General features: G+C 42.5%; 2 protein-coding genes across 2 annotated transcripts; one reads left to right on the top strand and one right to left on the bottom strand.

Moving 5' to 3' along the window:
* Window positions 1-2,805: 2,805 nt before the first annotated feature.
* CCDC127 (coiled-coil domain containing 127) lies at window positions 2,806-7,476 on the bottom strand. Its single transcript, XM_079302515.1, has 3 exons — window positions 7,392-7,476; window positions 6,960-7,088; window positions 2,806-6,369 (listed from the first exon to the last, which is right to left on the bottom strand). Exons 2-3 carry the CDS (start codon window positions 7,078-7,080, stop codon window positions 5,696-5,698), a joined length of 795 nt encoding a protein of 264 aa, XP_079158641.1. The 5' UTR covers window positions 7,081-7,088; window positions 7,392-7,476; the 3' UTR covers window positions 2,806-5,695.
* Window positions 7,477-7,811: 335 nt separating this feature from the next.
* SDHA (succinate dehydrogenase complex flavoprotein subunit A) lies at window positions 7,812-23,111 on the top strand. Its single transcript, XM_079302495.1, has 15 exons — window positions 7,812-8,084; window positions 10,769-10,855; window positions 11,142-11,303; window positions 12,060-12,203; window positions 12,336-12,500; window positions 13,599-13,747; window positions 15,001-15,125; window positions 17,332-17,500; window positions 18,044-18,239; window positions 19,037-19,208; window positions 20,508-20,626; window positions 20,978-21,089; window positions 21,665-21,795; window positions 22,317-22,430; window positions 22,768-23,111. The coding sequence occupies exons 1-15, from the start codon at window positions 8,013-8,015 to the stop codon at window positions 22,852-22,854; spliced, it is 2,004 nt and encodes a 667-aa protein (XP_079158621.1). The 5' UTR covers window positions 7,812-8,012; the 3' UTR covers window positions 22,855-23,111.
* The last annotated feature ends 394 nt before the right edge of the window (window positions 23,112-23,505 follow it).

Below are 23,505 nucleotides of genomic sequence, written 5' to 3'. Positions count from 1 at the left end.
TGCCACCAGTCCACAGCAGTTCAAGAAGGGATTCCTGAAGACTTTGGAGATGCCCAATAAACTTTAGAGCCTAAATTTCTTCCCATGAGATTGTAAACTTTTCCAGATTGGAGAGACGTTTCAACTTGTGCCAACAAGTGTCGCTGCAAGGGAGAAGTATGACAGCACTGAGCTGTTATTGGAACTCTGCCCCAGACTCCTGGGAACACAACAGAGGTGGATATCACAGACCCTGACTTCCACATGCATCCCATTCTGGAGTGGATTTATGGTGTCAAGGAGTTTCCTTCAGCAATCTGACATGGCTAGTAACTTTCAGTTTATGTTTATTGTGGAAGTAGCAGTGTCCCTAGTTACAGAAAAATTAAATAGACCAAGCTATGAACAGCATGTCTGGTGTAGTTTTTCCAGAACTGAGCTGACACTGATGCCCACATGGCCTCTTTTTCCTTTTTATCTCCCAGAAAGAAGCACAATCTTTATGCTTGTCTATACTGGTAGTTTGCCTAATATTTGCTTCAGTTTATATATAAATATTTAACTGAAGTAATATCAGCTTCAGCAGCAGCAGTTTGTTCTTTTTGACACCAGGGAGGGAGATGTGTTGTCTTTAATATTTCACTATACACAGTCAAAAGATCACCAAAATATTGCTTTCATCTTTGAACATATCTCACCTTTGGAATAACTTTGGGGGTAAATACAGGTAAGAAGCATAGGGGTAGAAATGCTTTTGTGTAGAGCAACAAATTGTCTGATCTCATGATCAGAGAGCTGAAGTGGTTCTTCTATGAAGACAGGCTAAGAGAATTGGGGTTGTTCAGCCTGGAGAAGAAAAGATTCAGGGAGACCTTGCTGTAGTCTTTCAGTACTTCAAGGAGGCTTATTATGAAATAGGGATAAATTTTTAGCAGGACGTGTTGTGGTAGGACAAGGGATAACAGTTTTAAACTAAAAGAGGGTTGGTGTAGATTAGACATAAGGTAGAATTTTTTTACAACAAGGGTTTTAAAACACTGGCATAGGTTGCCCAGAGAGATGGTAGATGTTTCATCCTTGGAAACATTTAAGGTCAGATTGGATGGGGCTCTGAGCAACCTGGTCTGTTTAGAGATGTCCTTGCTCATTGCAGGTGGGTTAGACTAGATGAGTTTTAAAGGTCACTTCCAACCCAAACCATTCTATAACGGTCAGCATCCCCCTAAATTTCTTAGCCAGTGAAGTGCTATTGCTTGGGATCTGTCTCACCACAAATGTTTCTCCTCCAGTGGGTAGCAGAAGATATTGACAGATGTAGATTGCTTCTTGCCATCCTCATTAAACAATGAATCCAGTTTGTCAAGGTTTTCTTTTCCAGTGCTGCAATGTATAATGAGGTGCTGATATATTGCTGAACTACACCCAACCCCTGCCTGCTGCCTTAGCACAGCAGTCTGCTGCAGCACACACCTCAGTGGAGATTGAGTTTGTTCATTCTGCTTTGGTCACCCAACACCAAGTTTTGCTCACCTTTCTTGTTTACTGCCCCCGGAGGTGTTTGGGCCAGAGAGCTCTGACTGTGTAGCATCAGGAGGTTGCTCCAGCAGAGCTCATGGAACAGAGGCTGCCAGCTGGAAGAGCCATCAGCCACGAGGGGGAAGCAGCATCCAGTGGCACAAGCACCAACCACAGCAGCCGAGGATTTGGCTCTGACTGCGGTCAGTTTAGAGGTGAATCTCGGAAATATAAACCTGTTATGAACAGAAAAATGAAGAGGCATTTTTTCAGCAGCTGGACAGCCCGGGTGATCTCATCACAGGGTGTTGGGTGCATGACTGTGAGCAGCTGCCACCACTGCTCCCACAATCCACCAGCTCCCTGCAAGCTCATCCATCCACAGACTCCTTGCTTCCAGAAGCACATTTACTTCCACTTTACCTCCGTTTACTTTCAGATTTTGTTGCAGCAATCACTCAGCTGTTTTGCTGTGAAGAGGCCATTGCTTCATTGCCGAGTTATGCTACATTTCAGGGAGTTACTTCTTAGCAGGTCCATCTGTTATCTCAGACATGCAGTGACCAGGGAAAGCTCCTGGACCTGGTAATAAATTAATGACCAATAAATATGGGTCTTGGAATGCACACCAGCAAAAATTTCATATCCAGCTGCACCACAACTGCAGCCATAAACATGCCTTTCATCCCTTTTTTCAGAGCAATAATTCAAATTTATTTCTTTTCACTACAGTAACTGAACTGTTGGTCACTGTTTCTGCTTTGCATCCTCCACAGAGGAACAGTCAGTTTTCTCATCCTCACACAGGAGTGCCCAAACCCACGCTTTAAAGAGACAGAGGATGGTGACAGATTGTGTCAAATACAAACAGACTGAGCATCTTTTATTAAAGGAACAAGGATTTCCAGAGTGTCTGAACACTGTCCTAGAGCAGCTGCACTGCAGTTCTTCACAGAGAGCAGGAAGATGAGGGAAATGAAAAGTAGCTAACATGCAGGATGAGACATCAGAGGGATTCTGGAGGAAGGTAGAATATCCTACACAACAGTGTCGAAGGAATGTCCCCAGTCTTTCAGAGGGATGGTCACCTTTAACCCCAGGTCTTTAGTTAATGCTCTGCACTTATGTTCTTCCTACAAAAAAAAAAATCTTTGTAATATATTCTTTTCCCTGCACCAAGACCAAAACTTTTTACATGCCAATTTAAAAAAATGTAGTTCGTAAACCTAAAATGGTGTGATTAGTTTAGGAGGCTTGAATAAAGTAGCAAATTCCATTTCTCCCATCTTGCCCAAGTTACAAAACAGTACAGAAATATGTAAAGGTTTTTATTAATTGTTATTGTTTTACAGCTGAGTGACAATTTTATAATAAAACTAAGTTCATTAAATACTTTGAAAACAAATGATTCTTGCATTCTGCACATGGATATGGGCAGTTCCAACAAATTAACCAATTCAGAACAAGTGCTGGGCAAGATAAAACTTACATTAGATTTTCAGTATAACAACCTACAAAGGGTGAAGATTTCAGAAGTACATTGCATACACACAGATATGAGTTTTGGTAGAAACGAATGGGACCAGTGCTTCTAAATCAGTTATACACTTATAAAAAGCCTTCTGAAATAACCCTTCTGTCTTGATACAATGATCTGCAAAGAGTCCACGAACAATAGCTCTATCAGTTGTACAAATAAAAATGACACTTCTAAAAAAGAGGAAGTGAATACCAAACTTTTACTACATTGCATTCAACCCTGAACATTCAAGTGTGTAAGGCTTCATTGTACATATTCATACAGAAAAAACCAGTATTTTACCCTTGATTACATTTTCTTTAAATATTTTGAGTGATATGAGTGACAAACTAGGAAAAAATGAAAAAGCATAAAATTGTTGACCTTTTAATGCTAACTTGTACAAATTCAAGGCATGAATCTCAAATACACTGGCACTGATTCACTGTCTGCTCTGTCAGCAGAGTGGTTTAACTGCCTGCAGGAATGAGTGAAGTGTGCCACAGCTGGACAGCCACTTTTCACATCCTGAAGGAATTACACATGGGCTTATTCAAACTACAGGTTTGAATAATTACACACAGGTTATGCAAACTCATTTTTTCTCCCGAGCAATTAGACTGTGTGCCTATGTCCAGCTGTAGCAGCTTGGCTCAGAGTGTCCCACACAAATAGCAACTAAATTGTGTTCTCATCTCCCAACCTGCATACACTTGGCACCCAGACAAACTGTGGGCCTTCTGTGACCTGTCTTTTTTTCTCCAAGTTTGTCTACTAAAACTTCATTCAAAAAGTCTGTATGAAAAAAGGATTAATAAGTCAACACAGCAGTATAATTGGTACTACCAAGGTGAGCAAAATCTCCACCAGAAAATTGAGTAGTTGGGAAACATCTATTCTGCTCAGAAATTTTGTTCCATGTTAGATATTTCTGCTCAGTAACTTGGATTTATTTGTCCACATTGTTTCAAAAGATTTATCTGCTGTCTTCTGTGCTCAGACTAAAATGAGACCAGGAGAAAATTGTAAAAGAAAAACGCCACATCTGCAGGAAGACGGGGATTCATTTAGCTTGGATTGTTTCCAAGACATGGTTCTACATGATTGCCTAGAGCAAATGCATTTGTCAAGTCTAGCCATCAGCAGATAATAAACTGCTAATTAATTAACTGACAACCTACCAGCACCAATCAAAGTCAGGTAACAAAGACTAGATGTCTAAATGAAAGGGTAAACACTCCCCCTTTGAGATCTAAGGCTGGATTAGAAAGGGGGAAGAAAAAAGTTGTTACTATTTTAAATACATGGCACATTTGAAAAAATGGTAGTTCCTACTGCTAACATGACCCAAAGTATACTCAAAGTTCTAAGAAATTGAAATGCACTGGGTTTTTAAAATGTGTTTATTGTTGGATTTTTTAATCTGGATCTGTTTATTTTCCTGTATTATTTCACTGTACTTATTATTTTTACCAAACCTATTTTATTTTACTAGCTAAATTAAAAAGCTCCCTTTCTTAGAAGTTGGTAAAGTTTGTGTATCTGTAGACTTCCATGGTCGTGTATGTAAAGTGGTGAACCACAAGCACAAAATTTCAGAGCTGCAGAAAAGAGTATGTACTTCAGTTCTGGGAGAAGAGAGACAGGTGCAGAGGGAGTAGTGGCTACCAGTGCAGGCTGCATTTATGTTCCCATCTGCAAATAACCAACAGCACCTGTCCAAAGTGCAGAGCCAGGTGCAATGGGAAGGTTCCTGCAAGCAAGCCAGGAGACAGCCAGTGTCCTGAGAGGCAGAGCAGCAGCATGGGGACATAAATAAGGGTGGCACATTGTTGGGTTACAGCTAAAACCTTGCCTGAGGGAATAGCAAGTATTCTTCAGGTATCTCCAATATATGAAAATACAAGTTCCAATTTATACACTCCTTAGAATCTGAGAATGGGTCCTAAGTGCCAATGAAACACCATTCTGTTTTTTATGTGTTATTTGAATTAGCATCTTCTGGATGTTTCATTTATAAAGAACTATTTGTATATTAAGCTGGAAGACAATGCAAGACTGACTAATCTGAAACAGGATCAAACTACTCCCCCTCTCAGAACACTAACACATACACGCACACATGCACTCACACACACATATATTTATATAATTGTACATACAGGCACATAGGATTTATGTGTCAAGCAGCTGGCTCCAACACCATCTCTCCCAAACATCTGCCTCAAAATCAAGTCTTGCTTAAACAAATGTTTAAAAAATAATAGCAATAACAAAAGACAATGTCGAGACACCATATACAATGTTAGGGATAAGGAACATATTGTGCTGTCACACCTGGGGGAGACAAATGACCATTCTCTGTTGCTGGAGTGTGACCATCAATGAGGCAAATCCCTCTACACTGAGTTCTGTTCTGCTGCTTCTGATACCTGGGGAGTTCATGTATCCCTATACTGCAACACAAACACACTCATGGAGTTTAGGAGCATGCACAGCTCACCAGAACATGTGTTGTTAGTGAGAGGAAAGGCACCAGCACTGCACATGTCCCATGCAAATACAAGTGCAAGGAGGAGGAGAGATGGCAACACAGCAGAAGGATTTAACAGCTTCAGACTACAACTGTGATTGTCCCTACCATGCACAGTGGATCACACGGAACCCCACTGCTTCCCCTACCTAGCGTTTTTCCAACATGGCCTTTTCTACCCTCTTGAATTTCTGCAGTTCAACAGCCAGTTCCCAGTATCGCAGATACAGCCACATAAGCTTTCCATTTTGACTTCTGGTTCTGTTCAGCACATTGCCACAGTAGTTATCATGTTTGAAAATATCTTTTAAGCCACTCTCCACATCTAAAGCCATAGCAACAGGATTAGTTGCCGCTTTAACTAGCAGATTTTTCTCTATTTCTAGTCTCTGACTTCTGGGTACAACAAGACTGCAGTAGATGTCCTGTCTTTCCTTCAGTCCCTCTTCAAATTCTTTTAGTAAAATATTGGCTCTCTGTTGCCACTCTTCTTCCTTTGCCAGGTAACTCTGGTACAAGGTACCTTCTGCCCCAGAGCGCATAAGAACTTGTTTTTCTTGCTCCAGCTTCTCCTGCTGCTGTTCCAGGAGCTTCCTCTCTTCCACCAGCTTGCGGCTCTGGGACACGAGGGCTTCACGGTAACTCAGGGTCCTGTTGCGCTCCTTTTCCAGCTCCACCTCCAGATGAGCAACTGCCCGACGGTTCTCCGTGATTATATCCCGGTATTTGCCTTCCAGGTCTTTCTGTAAAGTTGACTCTTTTCTGTAGTACTCTTGTTTCTCTTTTTCTATTTCTTTCTGACATTCTCTGGTCCAGATCCAACCTATCACATATAAATGAGACTTCAGAATCAAATATAACATGTAACAACGAAGGGTATGATTAATTAGCTATGCCTGAAATGAAGCTACTGAGTGGTAAAAAACTTAGTTTCTTGCCCTTCCCAATGACACTCACTTCTATTTACATGTCCCAACAAAATGTACTTCTGTGGTCCCTATTTCACAGTGAGCCACTCCAAATGATCATGCTTTCTCTGAAATAAAACACCCCTATTCTTTTATTGTCTATAGTATCACTACTGGATTAGAGAAGGAAAATAAAATCATGGAGAAACAAACTGAAGGTTTCCAATGCAGATACTGCATGGAGAACTTTCTAGGCCCAGTAAATAAATACATCAGCAACATCTGGCATTGTTACCTCTGGGCTCTTCAGCACAAATTGTATCCATTTTTCTTGGAGAGCTTTGTATATTGGAGCTTATTAAATATGGATTCAACTCCGAGCATGCAAAGTGGTCTTTGCCTCGGCGGTGCCAGCAGTGCTGGCTGTTTACAAACAAGAAGGCCCAGAGAAGTCCCCAGTCACGGCCCTACACCGCACTCCGGGAGCGCCCTCGCCCCTACTCACGGAAGGCGGCCAGGCCCAGCATGGGGACCAGCAGGGCGTAATTCCAGCGGCTGCCGTCATCGCCGGGACCGCGCCGATTGGGCAGGATGTTCCAGTTGGGAGGCTCGTTTAAGTTATTCATGAAGGCACCTGCGATGCACGGAGGGGAGACGCGGCCTCAGCAGCGCGCACAGGGCGGGGCCGCTCCCGCTGCCACCTTCCCCTCCCGCTGGGGGACTGGGAATCCTGCCCGAGCCCCTCGGACGGCGGCCCTGACACTAGGGAGCTTGGCCGCGCTCTGAGCGGCAGCCCCGGCCGCGACACGGCGTTCCGGGCCCGTTCCCGTTCCCGTTCCTGTGCCCGTTCCCGTTCCCGTTCCCGTCCCCCCCCCCCCCCGGCGGGACCCCCACGCACAAGCCCAGGAGCGCGCGGACGCCGCGCGCTGCCACTCACCTGCCGGCCCCGCCCCCTCCCGGGCCGGCCCATCAGCCGCAGAGAGAGGGGGAGTGGGCCGGGCTGGAGCGCCGCCGGGCTGTGTTCCCGCCCCCGGCCGGCGCTGTTGGCTCCATTAACGCCGGCGGTCATACTCGGCCGGGAGCGGCATCGGAACGCACCGTCTGGAGCCGCTGAGTGTGCTTTCTGTCCTAGAGGGACAGTACGGTCTTCACCCTCCTGTCCAAGTCTAATGTCTGTGAAATGGTCTTTCCCACAACTTCAGAAAATGATTCTGGCGTGTTTATTACGCAAAATTTCAGGCGCTGTCAGAGAGACAAAGAGGCTGAATCTTATAGTATTGGAGAACTACACTTTTCAGTATTTCACCAAGGAAAAATAGTGGCAATAACACAATTCTAATTTTGTTGGCTTTTTTTTTTTTTTTTTTTTTTAATTTTCTTCACTCTCAAAACAGGAGCTGTTTTGGAATCTTCCATTGCGCAGTTCTCTTGGGTGGAGTGATACCGCCGTGGGTGCCCCCCCCCCCCGCGGCATTGTTGGTCTGTTCCGCCATCCCCGCGCGTGCGCCCTTCGCGCCCCGCTGCCCCCCCCTCCCCCGCCCGAGGTCTGCGGTGCGTGATGGCGGCGGCGGCGGCGGCTGCGCGGGGGCTGGCGAAGCGCTGGCTGCGCCCGGCCGCGGCTTCCCGGGCGGTGAGTCCGTGTCCCTGCCTTTGTCCCTGTCCTTGCTCCTGCCCTTGCCCATGTCCTTGTTCCTGTTCTTGCCCTTGTTTTTGCCCTGCTTTCCCCCCGCCGGCGGCGGCCCGGCTCCGCAGTATCCTCCGTGACCTTGACCCGCCCGGTTATCTCCCCAGCCCCGGCAGGTTCGGTTTCTCCGGCGCTACTTTAGAGCGGCACAGACCTCGCAGCTCATGTCCCGGGGGCAGGTTCCTGGGAGTGGGTGGCTGTGGGCATGGCTGGCCGCGCCTCCCGGCTCGGGAAGCGAGCGCCGTAGCCTGGGGCCCTGAGCGGGGTTTGAGGGAGGCAGCGGCATTGGGATGTGCGAGGGAAAGGCCCTGGGGCAGCCTGGCCCGTGCGGCCCGAGCACCGGGATAGAAAGCTCGCTCTAGGCTCATTCTGTATCAGCAGTAGTGTGCACAGGAGGACCAGGGAAGTGATGGTGCTGCTGTACTCGGCCGTGCTGAGGGCACATCCCGAGCGCTGTGCTAGTTCTGGCCTTCTCGATTCTGGAAGGACACTGAGGTGCTGGAGCCACTTTGAAGAAGGGCAGCGAAACTGGTGAAGAGTCCGAGATGAGCCCTGAGAGGAGTGGCTGAGGGAGCTGGGGCTTTTTAACTTGGAGAAAAGGAGGTTTAGAGAGCAGTCTATCCCTCTCTACAAGTGCTTGAGGAGAGGCTGTAGCAAGATAAGAGTCAGTCCCTTCTCCCACGCAGCTGGTGACAGGAAGAGAGGAAACGGCCTCAAGCTGCACCAGGGGCCGTTCAGGTTGGACATCAGGAAGAATTTTTTTTCCCAGCAAGGGTGATTGGACATTGGAATGGGCTGCCCAGGGAAGTGGTGGAGTTACCATTCCTGAAAGTGTTTAAAGAAAGGATGGATGTGACACTTAGTGCCATGGTCTAGTTGACACGGTGGTGCTTGATCATTGGTTGGACTCGATGGTCTCAGAGGCCTTTTCCAGCCTGATCTGTGATTCTAGACCTATGTGGGAAGCCAGTGTATATTTGAGTTGTTTCAACCTGGCTGGTGATTATGCCCAGAAAGGGCTGTTGAGGAGTCTGGCATGTTTTTGCTAGGGGGCTGTAAGTTGTGCCTGAAGGATGATTCTTCTCCTTGGTGAGGTGGGAGTTTTCAGTTTCTTCCCATAGTTCTCATCTTGCTTGCCCATAATGAGCTTGGGATTACAAAAGTCAGCTGTAGTTGTATTTGTGTTACAAATCAAGTGCAGAAAAGACAACTACAGAGAGAGGGAAAGGCTTAAAAAGTGTCTCAGTATCATAGATGGCAGTGAACTGGCCTGATTGGACTTCTAGTTCAAAAGGGCCATGATCTTCCTGGTGCCCTAACAATTCAGGATTACTGCAATCAGTGTTTCCTTTAGACTTAGTATGACATCTTTTTCTGCTTTGTGGACTTTTGTTCGAACTCAAAGCCTGGTAGTAGCAATGTGGAACAGGGAGAGAAGAGCTTCCTGAAGGAAGGTATTGGTGGAACTCCTTATGAATAGGTATTAGGAACTGATCCAAGAAAACTGCAGAAACCAGAAATGTGCTAGCAAGTATAATGACACAGTAGATTTGCTGTTATGCAAGAAGATGATTTGAGGAAACTGGTGTGAGAAATGATAAAACTAGGTTGGTGAAAGTGTACTGGAGTTCACTTCAGAGATAGGGAAAGAGGTGGACATTTGGGGAGGGAAGAGCTGGTTGTTAACATATTGTAAGGCTTTGGGACCATGAATGTAACAGCTGCAGATATTATGCCAGTGCATTTTAGGTTGTATTTCAAATAGGGAGGTGCTGATGTTACTGGAGAGATCAGTAATGTGGCTTTGTGTTGCTGTTCTCAGCAATTGTACATGCTGAGTTGGACTTAATTTTTGAACTGTGTAACAAAGGCATACCAGGTTCCGATACATGGGAGAGGTGGAGACTAATATTCTGGTTATTTTAATCTATCAAAGCAAAGACTGCATACTGAGTACGTTTGGGTGTGGTGTTTGTTGGTTTGGTTTTGAGCAAGTCAGGGAGTAGGGAGTGACATTGCAGAAGGGTAAAACTAGCATCCTTGTATTAAGTTTGTGTATTAATAGATGTTTCTAAATTGGTTGCTAATTTCGTAAAGAAAAAGAGAAATATCTCTGACTTTTGAAGCAATGCTCAGCTGGAGGAGCAGTCTCTAAGACTGTTTTTTAATTTTCAGTACTGTGACCATCTGAAATATTCCAAATTCTGAGGATTACTTGTCAGGAGAGTAATTTTCCATTACTTCCCATGGTTCTCACGAATCTTCATCTTTGCTTAATTATGAAAAATGTGCAAGAGTACTTCAGCATTAATTGCAGACATGTTTTTCTGTCTGTGCAACCTCAGGCAGGTCTGAGAGGCTGGTCACTGTTGGGGAAGTCAATAGTGGATCATCTGGGACACTAACTGCAGACTATTCTCTCATCAGTCAAAGGTTATTTGTTTATATGGCATTATTATAGGAAAGCCAGAACTCCAGTGCAGGTACCTCTGATATACATTAATACTCTTGTGCATGTGGTACCAGTGGTAAGTGAAGATTTGTTAGAAATGTAGGGCAGCTGAGAATGCCATAAGTGTATCCTGTGGAGACATTTGTTCCGTAATGGTTGTCTTGGCTTCTTTCCACAGTGGCCAGCAGCATGCCAGGCTCCCGCACGGAACTTACACTTCACGGTCTATGGGAAGAAAAATGCCTCCACAAAGGTGTCTGACTCGGTATGTCTGTACTTTTTGCATTGTGATTCAATAATGCACTTAATGCTTGACTGACATAAAACTTTCAGGCTTTTAGTGGAGCGCTGTGTTCAGGTGCTTGTGAGACTGAGTTGCTGAAATGTGTGGCTCTTCTTAATGGCTATTTCCAATCAAGAGAGTATAACAGATATTGCAGTTGTTGCAAAAGTCTGTTGAGGACATTACACTGATCCTGCTTGTGTTTTTATGAAACTTGTTGGACTTATCTTGAGCTATCTGTGGTCATAACAGTGGTTTATTTTTCCAGATTTCTACGCAGTACCCAGTAGTGGACCATGAGTTTGATGCAGTTGTCGTGGGTGCAGGAGGAGCAGGTCTGCGGGCAGCCTTTGGTTTGTCAGAAGCTGGGTTTAACACAGCCTGTGTTACCAAGCTGTTCCCCACCCGCTCTCATACTGTTGCTGCACAGGTGAGAAATGAGGCAGAGTGTTTAAAAAATGCTAGCTGACAGAAAACTGATTTGGATGCAGGATAATGATAAAATGGTTTGGTTGGAAGGGACTTTAGAGATTGCAATGCCTGTGCCATGGGCAAGGATTCCACACATTACATTAGATTGCTCAGAACCCCATCCAGCCTGGCTTCAAGTGTTTCTAGGAACGGGGCACTTGAACCTCTTGTTTCAAGGCCATGCTTCTTTCTATGAAAATCGCATTTTTAGTTGAAACTTTTTAGAGAGTAGTATTTAATAAAATCAGAGCATCATTAAGCTCTAAGATCATACGAGTTTAACCATGAACTTACCACTGCCAGACTTTATATTAAGTAACAGTTGCATTTAATTTTGCTTCCAAGCTAATGACATTGCAAGTTACATTTGTTAAATCTCACTTGCGGTTGTTCTTAAAATCCTTATTTCCCCTTATGCTTTTATTTTGTTATACTGCCTCTCTTTTCTTTCCCATGTCTGAACATTATCAAGATGCAATGCTGCTTCTCTGACTACAGTGTAACTGTGATTCACTGTGTTACACAGAAAAGCAGGACAAGCCATTGTGAAACTGTGGAGTTTCACAGGTTTTTCACAGTCACATTAAATCTGGCTTGCCTTTGTTTCTTGTACACGGGTGTATATCTGGTATGTAATTTTTAATAGAAAGGAGGTAAACCTACTAAAGCTGTATTTGAGTAATGTAATTCCAGGAAAATGGATTTTCATTTTCAGGGAGGGATCAATGCTGCCCTGGGGAACATGGAGGATGACAACTGGAGATGGCATTTCTATGACACAGTGAAAGGGTCGGACTGGCTGGGTGACCAGGATGCCATACACTACATGACTGAGCAAGCCCCAGCTGCAGTGATAGAGGTGAGACTTAGAGGATTTGATGTCAGCTGTAGTTATAAATAACACAGGCTAGCTTCCAAAGAGATCTCCTTAAAATAACTTGTCGTATTGTGATACACAAGTGTTTCTGATGCTTGTATTTGGGTTCCACAGCTGGAAAATTACGGGATGCCGTTCAGCAGAACTGAGGAAGGAAAAATCTATCAGCGTGCATTTGGTGGACAGTCTCTTCAGTTTGGAAAAGGAGGACAGGCCCACAGATGCTGTTGTGTTGCAGACAGGACAGGACATTCACTCTTGCATACCCTGTATGGCAGGGTAAGCGGTTGTGACGTTAACTTGGTTTGGATTTTTGCATTTGTATTTACTGGGTTTTGTTTTTTTCCTTTCTCCCCCAGAGTTTGCAAAAAAAAAAAGTCAAAACAAACGAACATATAGCTGTTTTAAACAGCTGTTTTAAATAGCTGTTCACATATGAATGAGGAATCCAGGGATATGGCTTATAGCAGTTTTGGGTTATCTTCCTTCATGAGGCAGAGTGGAGAGATGAAGACAATAGGTGCTAGTTAGTGTACACTGTCAGCTTTGTGGTCTGGACTAGTTCCACACTGTTATGTAAACATTTTCTCAAAAGCCCTTTATTTCCAAAAATTTGACGCAGCAGCATTGGGGAACTGTGAAAAGAGGTACAAGCCAGCATTTTTTTCACTCATCTTCGACCTGGGAGGAGGGGGAAACAAGATGTAAATAAATTAAGGCTTCTTATGCATTCCTGAGCTTGTTGTATGGCAAGTAGGTGACTAGTGTTCCAGCATGTCTGCCTATTAGTTCTACAAGCCATAATTGAAGGAAGTGCTGTCTATTTGAAAATGGTAATGAGCTTGAAACCAGAAATCCAAGTACCTGGTAGCTACTGTTTTTTATTTACTTGGTAGCCAGCTAATTGCTCTCCTCCAGGTTCACACTGTGTATTCTGCTGCAATACAAATTCTCAGTGCTGCCAAACACTGCTGTAATCCCTGAGGGCATGAAAGAATGTTTGACTCAGTGCCTGCTGCTCCTGCTGGTTTATTGGGCTCCTGGAGGTGTTTCTCATTTCTCTGGGAGAGCTTAAGTGCAGCGTGCTTGTGCTTGTATGGAGGACTGCAGCTGGCTAACTTGTTGCCAGATGCAGAGTGAAATGTCAAGTCCTGCTGCCTGGCTCCTGGCTGCTCAGAATTAAGTGCTTGTGCCGCTACTTGTATCTTTTAGAGCTAGCGTAGATGAATTAGGAAATTCTTTAATAAATAGTAATGAGGAAATAGTCTTCCCTGAGAGCTGGTGAGGATGTTTTTTTATCCTGATACAGCCCATGTGCATTGACAGTTTTTAAGAGAGATTACTTCACTAAAAATTCCTTTTCTAATTTTCCTCCAGTCTCTTCGATACGATACGAGCTACTTCGTTGAATATTTTGCCTTGGATCTACTTATGGAGAATGGAGAATGCCGTGGTGTTATTGCCCTCTGCATTGAAGATGGAACCATACATCGTTTTAGAGCAAAGAACACGGTCATTGCCACTGGGTAATGTAACATTTGTGATGAAGGACCAAAACCTGGGAGTGTTACCAGTTAGAGTTTGTGTGCTTGTACATGTGTTCGGATCCACAGTGAGAAGAAGATACATTGACTAACAGAACATAATTTATGAGTTCATTCCCCCCACACTAAAAGCAATATAACTGAATTCAGTCATTCCCTCTGAAATAAGGCACATGCTAATTTTGTGACCAAGTATAATTTTGGTATGAGGTCTTATTCTGAATTCTAGTACAGTGTCATAAAGTAAGAATGTGTAAGAGTAATATATATGATTCACATAGTCTTTGATTTTTAAAACATGCTGTTTAAAACAGGCATTGTTGCAATGCTGCCAACATGTCTGTCTGTAGAGTCCTGAATTTCCTGTAGGAAACAGCTTTTGTCAAAATCCCTCTATTTCATTAAGATACTGCCACTGTAATTCTAAATGTTCTAGGATAAAATTATCATACTATGTGTGAACTTAACATTACTTGGTTGCAAAGTTTGTATATGTTTATTAGAATGCTATTTGAATTAGTCTTTTGCTGCTTATGGCTCTCTCATATCTATTTCAAGATAAAAAATATTTATCAATGTATCTGTAAAAGATACACTTAAATAAATTTGTAAAAGGTTGCCTACATAATTTGTTCTTCTGATGTGTTTTGCATGCTTGTGTACTTTGAAGTACATGGAATGTGTACATTGCTATTTCTTCTGGGAGTTTGTCCTGAAATTGGGCTAATTGACTGTTTTCAATAATGTTGGAGGCTAACTAGATGTTTGTAGCATAATAATTCATGTTTAATACCTGGACAACTGAGTTTTAAAATCTAAGAATTTAAAACCAGGGCCATATGGGCAATCTAAACCATCATTATATGCTATTTTTTATAAAACTGCTAGTGATAGTTCAAACGAAATGCAATGGTATGGATTGAAAGAACTTTCTGAAATAACATTTTTTTTTTCTGGCAGAAAGGCTTCTAATCCTAACCCAATGATCCTGCTTTGGAATTGGTTTTCTTTTTCTTCAGTCTTCTGTCACCAGCCATTTTTCGAGTATGGTTGAGCAAAACTGGGCTAAATTAGTTTTGTTTTCTTTTGGTTGAACTAGCACAGGAGGTGATAAAACTGAGTACTTTTCCTATTAACCCTTTCCACTGCTGTGCAAAGAGCATAATTTAGAGGTATGTTGTAGTGATGTTTCAATTTTTCTTCCTGTTAATTCTATTAACTTTTGTGTTCTGCAGTGGGTACGGCCGCACTTACTTCAGCTGCACATCTGCCCATACCAGTACTGGTGATGGCACTGCCATGGTCACACGAGCTGGACTCCCTTGCCAGGACTTAGAATTTGTGCAGTTTCACCCTACAGGTATAGAATATTAAGTAGTGCTTACAGCATTAGTTCTAATTAGTCAAACAGATTTTCATGTTATTTTAAAATGTCACAGAGTCACACGTTATGCTGAGTTTGAAGGGACCCATCAAGTTTATTGAGTCCAACTACTGGCCCTGCACAGGACACCCCAAGTCACACCATTTGCCTGAGATCAGTGTACAAACACTTCTTGAACTTTTATCTGGCTTGGTGCTATAACCATTCCCCTGGGGAGCCTGTTCCAGTGCCCAGCCACCCTCTGGGTGAAGAACCTTTTTCTAATACCCAACCTAAACCTCCTCTGACACAACTTCAGGCCATTCCTTTGGGTCCTGTCACTGATCACCACAGAGAAGAGATCAGTGCCTGCCCCTCCTTTTCCCCTGCAACAAGGAAGTTGCAGACTGCAGTGAGGTCTCCCTTCAGTCTCCTCCAGTCTGACCAGACCAAGTGATCTCATTCAACTTCCCCTCAAGGCCCTTCACCATCTTCGTTTCCCTCCTTTGGATGCTCTCTAATAGTTTAATGTTTTTCTTATATTGTGGCACCCAGAGCTGCCCCCAGCCCTGGAGGTGAGGCTGCCCCAGCTCAGAGCAGAGCAGGACAATCCCCTCCCTTGCCTGGCTGTGATGCTGTGCCTGATGCCCCCAGGACAGGGCTGGCCCTCCTGGCTGCCAGGGCACTGCTGGCTCATGGCCAACTTGCCATTGACCAGGCCCCCCAGGTCCCTTTCCATGGCACTGCTTCCCAGCATCTCCTTCCCCAGTCTGTCCAGGGTTGCTCCATCCCAGGTGCAGAATCTGGCACTTTGCCTTCTTTGACTTCATACAGTTGGTGATGGCCCAGCCCTCTTTAATTTGTCAAGGTCTCTCAGCAGGGCCTCCCTGCCTGCAAGGGAATCAGCAGCTCCTCCCAGTTCTGTACTGTCTGCCAACTTGCTCAGTACCCCTAATAATCCTGTGTCCAAGTCATTTATGAAGGTGTTGAAGACGACCTAAGATAAAGCCCTGTGGAGCCCCACTAGTGACAGGTCACCAGCGTGATGTTGTCACAAGCATTATGTTCAATTAGCTCAAGGCAATTTGCACTTTTCTGTAGCGTCTGAGTAGTTGTTTGTGACATGTATTTAGACTAGTCTGCAGGTGTTGCTGAATATAAATTTGAGAGTAAGACATATAATGTGAGAAAGTTGTCAGCTGTTCTATTTTAAAAAACAGTGTTTAATTAATTTTGAGGTACTGTCCTTACAATACTAAGAAGTTTTATGAATTACAAGTTGAAACTACCTCTTAAACTTGTATTTCCATTGCCTTTGATATTTTATGGGATGTGATATCAGATACTAGATACTAGAGCAATGGGATAGGTACAAATGTTGGGAAATTACATACTAGCATCTTCAGTGAAGTGGAGTAGTTGAAGTTAAGGTATATATTTAGAACTATGGTTTTCTAGCACATGATCAGTATCTAAACCATGAATAACAGTGATCACAAACTAGATTTGTAGCTAATTAAATGCTTCATTTTACCTCATAATGTGATTTTTTTGTAAATGGTTTGCATTATTTTACAGTGTTACTGTTTATCATAGAGATCCAATGTTCCTTTTACTTAGTTAAGGTTTTTCTAGTTAAAGGAGCTTCACCGCATGTATGATAATTCCGTAGTTTTTAAGATAATTATTAAGTGCATGAGTTAGTTTGCAATTTTGTTTTCTGTGATGGCCAATGCTGCAGAATAACAGCAATTTCCTTTCTCTAAAGGAAAAGGATACCAAGTAAGCTTTTATGTTCCACAGGATTTGAAGCCATCGTGTACTGCTTCAGCACAAAAGAGGGAACAAAAATGAGGAAATGGACCTTGAGATAATCAACTTCCATTTTATTAAAAATCTTAAAATAATTGCTGAGGGTCAACAAGACCTTCATATAATTCTCCTGACATATTGATAGGTGCAGATCACTTCCAGTTTTAATATTTGAAATATTGTGGGTGTTCCCAAATCAACTTAATTATCTTTCAGAAAGAGTGTTCAAAAAGAGTAACAAGACTTGAGGGACAGTTCCTAGACATATGATTAGGGTGGTATAAAATCTGCACCTCTTACTATTTTGAGAAGACCTTGATTATTCACTGTTCATCCTATTGTGAAGCTGTGTGGAAATACCTCCTTTGATGGCATTTTTGTTCTTGAACAGGTATATATGGGGCTGGGTGCCTTATCACAGAAGGATGTCGTGGAGAGGGAGGTATTCTGATCAACAGTCAAGGTGAAAGATTCATGGAGAGATATGCACCTGTTGCCAAGGATCTGGCTTCCAGGGATGTGGTGTCTCGTTCTATGACCATAGAAATCCGTGAAGGAAGGTTAGTTAAATGTTCTCAACAAAGCTGCAGAATAAACTCTTAATCGTACTGGACTGTGAAGTGCAGTAGTTCATTTGATAAGCACATGGCAATTCATGAGAGTGAACTTTAATGACTACTAAGCTGATTTTCTGTATAAGGCAGAAATCTTTCTTGCTACTTCCTGATGATACTGACAGAGAACAGATGATGTTAAGTCTCCTGTTTGAATTCAGTATGTCTGGAGACAGTTGCTCAAACAAGTTGAATGCATGTGCTCTTACTACAAACAAAATAATTCAGTTCTCTGTTCTCTTGACTAATTGCTAAGTTTTACAAGTCCTAAATAATATGAATTACTGTGAAAAGAAAGCTGGGAATTGGAAAATGGCTTTAATTCATCCAAATGCCACAGTCTTATTAAATATGCTAGATAATTTTTGTCAGATAAAATTTGAAAAATAACGTGTTTATTTTCACAAATGAAACAACCTGGATTAGAAATGCTACTAGTGTTTGTAAATTCCAGTTATGTATTCCACTGTTGCTTTTTTTTTTTGCTAGGGGTTGTGGTCCTGAAAAAGACCATGTGTACTTGCAGTTGCACCACTTGCCACCTCAGCAGCTGGCGACCCGTCTCCCAGGGATTTCTGAAACAGCCATGATATTTGCTGGAGTTGATGTCACTAAAGAGCCTATCCCTGTCCTGCCTACTGTGCATTATAATATGGGAGGTATTCCTACTAACTACAAAGGGCAGGTGAGCAACACATGGGCTGTCTCTTCATTATCGTGCTAGGAAATTACTTCCCAAATAGAAAAGCATTAAGAATGTTTTTCATAAATGTAAGGATCATTAATACAATTCCTAATAATAATAATATAGTAATGATGTCAGATAACTTAAAACACACAATTGTTTTGTTTTTTAAAAAAACTTGATAACCACGTTCCAGTCCATCTGGAGATGGGAGTACCAAAAAACATCTAAAGTGAAGTTACTCTGAGGTCTGACAACAATTGAGCTGAGAATGATACAATTGAACATTGATCAAAGTAGGGCTGTGTTGCATTCTGTAACATGAGTTAATGTGTATTAGTCCTTTGTAGTTCATGTAATCTAAATGCTAAAGCAGATCTTCCAACTGGTACTAATTGGAAGTCCATGTGGTGGTGTCAACTGAATTCTTCTCTTTGTGTACTTGTTAAATTTCAATGTAAAATTTTGCCCTAAAACCATGTGAGATCAGATTTTATTCCTTTGCATTTCTGACTTGCTGCAGAATTGTGGTGACACACAACTATGCACTCTTCATAAGCATATGTAAGGAAATCTTGGGGTTTAGTTGTGTCTGTATCTACATACAGATGCAAATGTACGTATGCATACATTTCTGCTTGCCCTTTAGAACTAGGATAATTCTGTGTTTAGAGTTGGAGGAAACTTTGGGTTGCAGTGTTCAATCCTTACATGCACGTGGCCTTTGCCAGCAAGGAGGTTTGCAGTGTTTCAGTGTTCTGAGAGGCTGAGTGCTAATGGAGTGTGTGCAATGCCAGGTGATCACACACGTGAACGGTGAGGACAAGGTGGTGCCTGGCTTGTACGCCTGCGGGGAGGCGGCCTCTGCATCCGTCCATGGCGCAAACCGACTGGGGGCAAACTCCCTGCTGGACCTTGTGGTCTTTGGCCGTGCTTGTGCCCTGACTATTGCAAATACATGCAAGCCTGGTAAGTCTCACTTTTCTAGAGACATTTGCCTTCATGATGCTATTTCTGCCCGACGAAGACTTGTTGCTACCTGATTCAAATTAGAATGGTACTCATAGGCTCTTGTTAGAAAAAGAAAAAATAGATTTTTATGCTTTTTGTAGGTGTGTTCATTGTCAGGAAAATGTTTTGACATTACTGTTTGCTTTGTAATTGATCCTTTTAAAACTTTAATTGGGCCAATGCTATTGGCAGGAGCAGTTAGGATTTTTGACAAATTAACACAGAATCTGAAGACTGTATTCTCTACATACTGCACCATCTTTTACATCAAAATACAATCTCTCTTACACTTGGTGCTTTTATATAGTGGAATTTGCTGCCACCTTGCTGATTTATTTATAAGAAGGACTGATATGCAAGTGGTGGCAGATGGATACTAAAAATTGCAGTATCTCATTCACTGGATTCTCACTGCTGAATCTTAAATATTTTTAAATAATCTGGTTCAGCCACAGTTGTTGATCTGAGAAAACAAAGAAGCAACCCCCAACCCCAACAAAATACTGGAAGTGGCAGTTACATTGCCAGAGCAGCTGGAGTCCTCAAGTAGTCATCTGTTTTCTTACTGCTTCATGTCCAAACTGCAGCAACTGCAGAGACCGATGATTCCTCATGGAATCTGCCTAGATCTTGTAGTGCCTATTTGGTCTAGCTTTGTTCCAACATTTTTTGTAATCATTCTGTGGCTCTTCAGAGTTAGAAATTGTAGAAAGGGGTTTATTAATCTGAATGCAAAGCTACATGTGAGATGAACTGTGCTAGTAAGATGTTGTGTTTGCTTTGTTGCCCAGTAACATGTGGTTTCCAGTATTAGAGGCAAGATAAAGCTTATATCTAACTGCCAGGTTTATTGACTGGCCCTGGTCCCTTACACATCCAAGAAAAGGTGGGAGATTTGGATGTAAGGAGACAAGGAAAGCATAGCTGAAGGTGGTAAGAACCACAGGCTTATTCTATAGTTTAGATGAATTTTCATCAAGTGCTTCTTGGAAGGAATGAGCAGCAGAGTTTAGGTGAACCTATAAAATCTTTATTGATTGTTATAGGAAAGAATGGGATTCATATTCCACTGAGAACTTCAAATATATGGATACAATTAGTGGAACTTTAGCAAAGTGACACTTAGTGTGCAGCTCAGAGGAAGAAAACATAATCTATGTTTTACTAAAATCTGATTTTTAGTAATTGATAGTCTTTGAAACTGCCAGAATTCAAACCCAAGCCTGAGTACCAAACTTACTGAAATTTTCTCATTAGGAGAGCCAGTTCCCCCCATTAAACCAAATGCTGGTGAAGAGTCAGTTGCTAATCTGGACAAGTTAAGGTTTGCTGATGGAAGCATAAGGACTTCAGAATTGCGACTTAGCATGCAGAAGGTAAGCCTGGGGAAACTCTCAGGGATAGGGTGGGACAAGCTGCAAGTAACTGTGGGGTTTGGCAACTTGGCAAAATGTGCTTCAGGGTTTGCCCTGAAGTGTAAGGAGATTGTGTGTGCAGCAAAGGTTGTATCACTTGTGTTAATTCCCTTCATGGTCATTCCCTTGTGTAGTTTACCGTCTGTATGATACAGTGTTGTTTGGGGTGGCTGGAAGAATGTGGGGTTTTTCAGGCTGCAGATGAGTTTGAACTCAGAACAGCTCCGTATCAAGCTCTTCTGGAGCTGAGGAAGTTTCATGCTTTCCTATGCAGCATATCAGCAAAACTGATTTTGTGTTACTGTGTTGCAGGCAATGCAAAACCATGCTGCTGTATTTCGTACTGGTTCTGTACTCCAAGAAGGCTGTGAGATACTCAGCAAAATTTATGGTGATCTGGCTCATCTAAAGACTTTTGACAGAGGTAATTTGATAGCAAAGAACACACGTTGCCCATAGTACTCTGGGAAGAGTGTTGGTAGCTTTGCTTTTGGTTTGTTTTTTTTTTTTTTTTTTCTGTAAACTTAACATGTTTCTTGAATCTTTGGGTGAAGATTTTGACCATTTTGAATCTTGCAAAATATTTGGTAGAGCCCTACTTACAGAACACGGTAATCATGTAAAATACTTGACCTTAGCAGTCATTTTCTGGTTGAAAAATCTTTAAAAGAAGCAGAGACTGAAATTGGATTTAAATGTGTAAGGTACAAGCTGCCCTCAGAACATGATGTGAAGTTGAGGTGAATTATGAGCTTTGTAAGAATCTTCTGAAAAGGCAAAGGAGTTGCAGAAAGGTAGCAAGATTATTCATAGGCTGAATGCTGGGTCTTCATTCTCCAGCTGAGCAGATCACCATGCAGACAGATACTGCCATGTCTTGTGGTCGATCTTAAAGAGAACTTGGTTATTTAAGTGCAACTGATGAGGCACCTTTGGTTCACCCACATGTGTTACTCCTGTTTGTAGACAATCTTCCATAGTATTTTAATATTCTACCAGGTATTGTGTGGAACACTGACTTGGTGGAAACCCTTGAACTGCAGAACCTGATGCTTTGTGCTCTACAAACCATTTATGGTGCTGAGGCTCGCAAAGAGTCCCGGGGTGCCCATGCCAGAGAGGATTATAAGGTATAAATATTTTCTGTGACCTGAATGTAGGATTGAATCTCCTTGTTATGTGTCCTCAGATGGATTATTTTAAAGTTGTAACGTCTTCAAAGTACAGTCTTATGTATTAAGATTAGTATAGTATTTGTTTGGGGTTCTATTTGTTCTGCTCTATCTCTTCTTATTTGTCATTTATAAAAGGACCAATACATAGAACACTGAGGATGATCTTGAGTTGTTCCATGTGCACATCTGAGTGATTAGAGACCTGTAAACCAGGACCATAGTAATAATATTATGGATACATAAACAGGATGTAAAGATGCATAAATAGAATAATTGTCCTATGCAAGGAAAGTTGCCTTAGAACCCCTGTTAAGGCTGAGCATTTCAAACTGGACACAGGCAGTGTTAAGAGAAAGCTTGCTGTCTGTTCAAAGACATGCTGGCTTACAGGTATAATTGAAATGCAACTAATCTCGTGGTTGTGAAGTGATTTACAGATACACCTTCTAGTCTGTACTAATCTCATTTTCTCCCAGTTACGGGTAGATGAGTTTGACTACTCTAAGCCACTCCAAGGGCAACAGCGGAAGCCATTTGAGGAGCACTGGAGAAAGCACACCCTGTCGTACGTGGATATCCCAACTGGGAAGGTACTTTGAGCTTGGTGCTTGAGGATCTTTTTTGCTGTTAACAGCTGTTCTCATAACAGCCTTGGAAATTGTGATAATTCTGCACTGTTGATCTTTGGGAAGTGACTTTGCTTTTTGAGCTGGAATTGTGTTTCCCCTTGTGTCAGGCTAGTTCAAAGGCTTTTTCTTTTAATGGTGACAAAACGTATTGGGTGTATAGTAGAACAGCTTCATGGTATTCCAAAGATAGAACTGAAAACTGAATTCTGACCCTGTAAAGATCTTAACTATTGGGGTTGTTTGGCTGTCATTCTCTGAATCCTGTTGTCCTGAAGCTCTTTGTTCCCTTTTCCTTTAGGTTACCTTGAAGTACAGGCCAGTGATTGACAGAACTCTGAATGAGGAAGATTGCCAGACCGTCCCGCCAGCGATCCGCTCCTACTAGCAGCTTCCATCTCACTTGAAGCCCTCTCCCTGGGAGAGGTGTACATAAGCATAGCACAAGCAAACCAAAATAGTGTTGGCACCTAGCAGTGAAGGGAAAATGCTGACAAAACTTTTCTCCAGCTTGTATTCTCTTGTGGCTTACTGTACATTTATTAAATGTGGAATTGCAGAACAGTTTATGTTCTTTCACCAATCTCTCAAAAGGGACAGCAAAAACACAAAATGTGTCTAAATAAAGTCATTACAAGTCTTGTATTTGTTTGAATACTCTGATCTCTCTATAATTAATTACAATGCTCTTATTGTGAATGTGTAATTATTTCCATATATTAAGAGCAATAAATGTGCTCAGTGACAGGACAAGAGGCATTGGGCACAAACTGAAGAACAGAAGTTCCATCTAAATATGAGGATGATCTTTACTTTGAGAGTGGTGGAGCAGTGGAACAGGCTGCCCAAAAAGGTTATGGAATCTCCTCCTCTGGAAATACTAAAAGCCTGCCTAGATGTGATCCTGTGCAACCTGCTCTAGGTGAACCTTGCGCAAGGAGGTTGGACTAGATGACCTCAAGAGATCCCTTCCAACCTCAGCTATTCATTGAAATAGTTTTAGATAAGACAGAGGTGCTGAATTTTGTGATGTGGGGAC

Source organism: Erithacus rubecula (genome assembly GCF_903797595.1).
Source record: "Erithacus rubecula genome assembly, chromosome: 3".
Taxonomy (NCBI): Eukaryota; Metazoa; Chordata; class Aves; order Passeriformes; family Muscicapidae; genus Erithacus; species Erithacus rubecula.
The sequence above is the reverse complement of the archived record's forward strand: the minus strand, read 5'-3'. Positions and strand labels throughout refer to the sequence as shown.

Bases quoted from the DNA above. Each gene is read 5' to 3' on its own strand.
- CCDC127 (XM_079302515.1), bottom strand. From the start codon at position 7,080: ATGAATAACTTAAACGAGCCTCCCAACTGGAACATCCTGCCCAATCGG. The intron at 6,370-6,959 runs GTGAGTAGGGGC...TATATGTGATAG, and splicing joins GCTGGGCCTGGCCGCCTTCC to GTTGGATCTGGACCAGAGAA.
- SDHA (XM_079302495.1), top strand. From the start codon at position 8,013: ATGGCGGCGGCGGCGGCGGCTGCGCGGGGGCTGGCGAAGCGCTGGCTG. The intron at 12,204-12,335 runs GTGAGACTTAGA...TGGGTTCCACAG, and splicing joins CCCCAGCTGCAGTGATAGAG to CTGGAAAATTACGGGATGCC. The intron at 15,126-17,331 runs GTATAGAATATT...GTTCTTGAACAG, and splicing joins TGTGCAGTTTCACCCTACAG to GTATATATGGGGCTGGGTGC.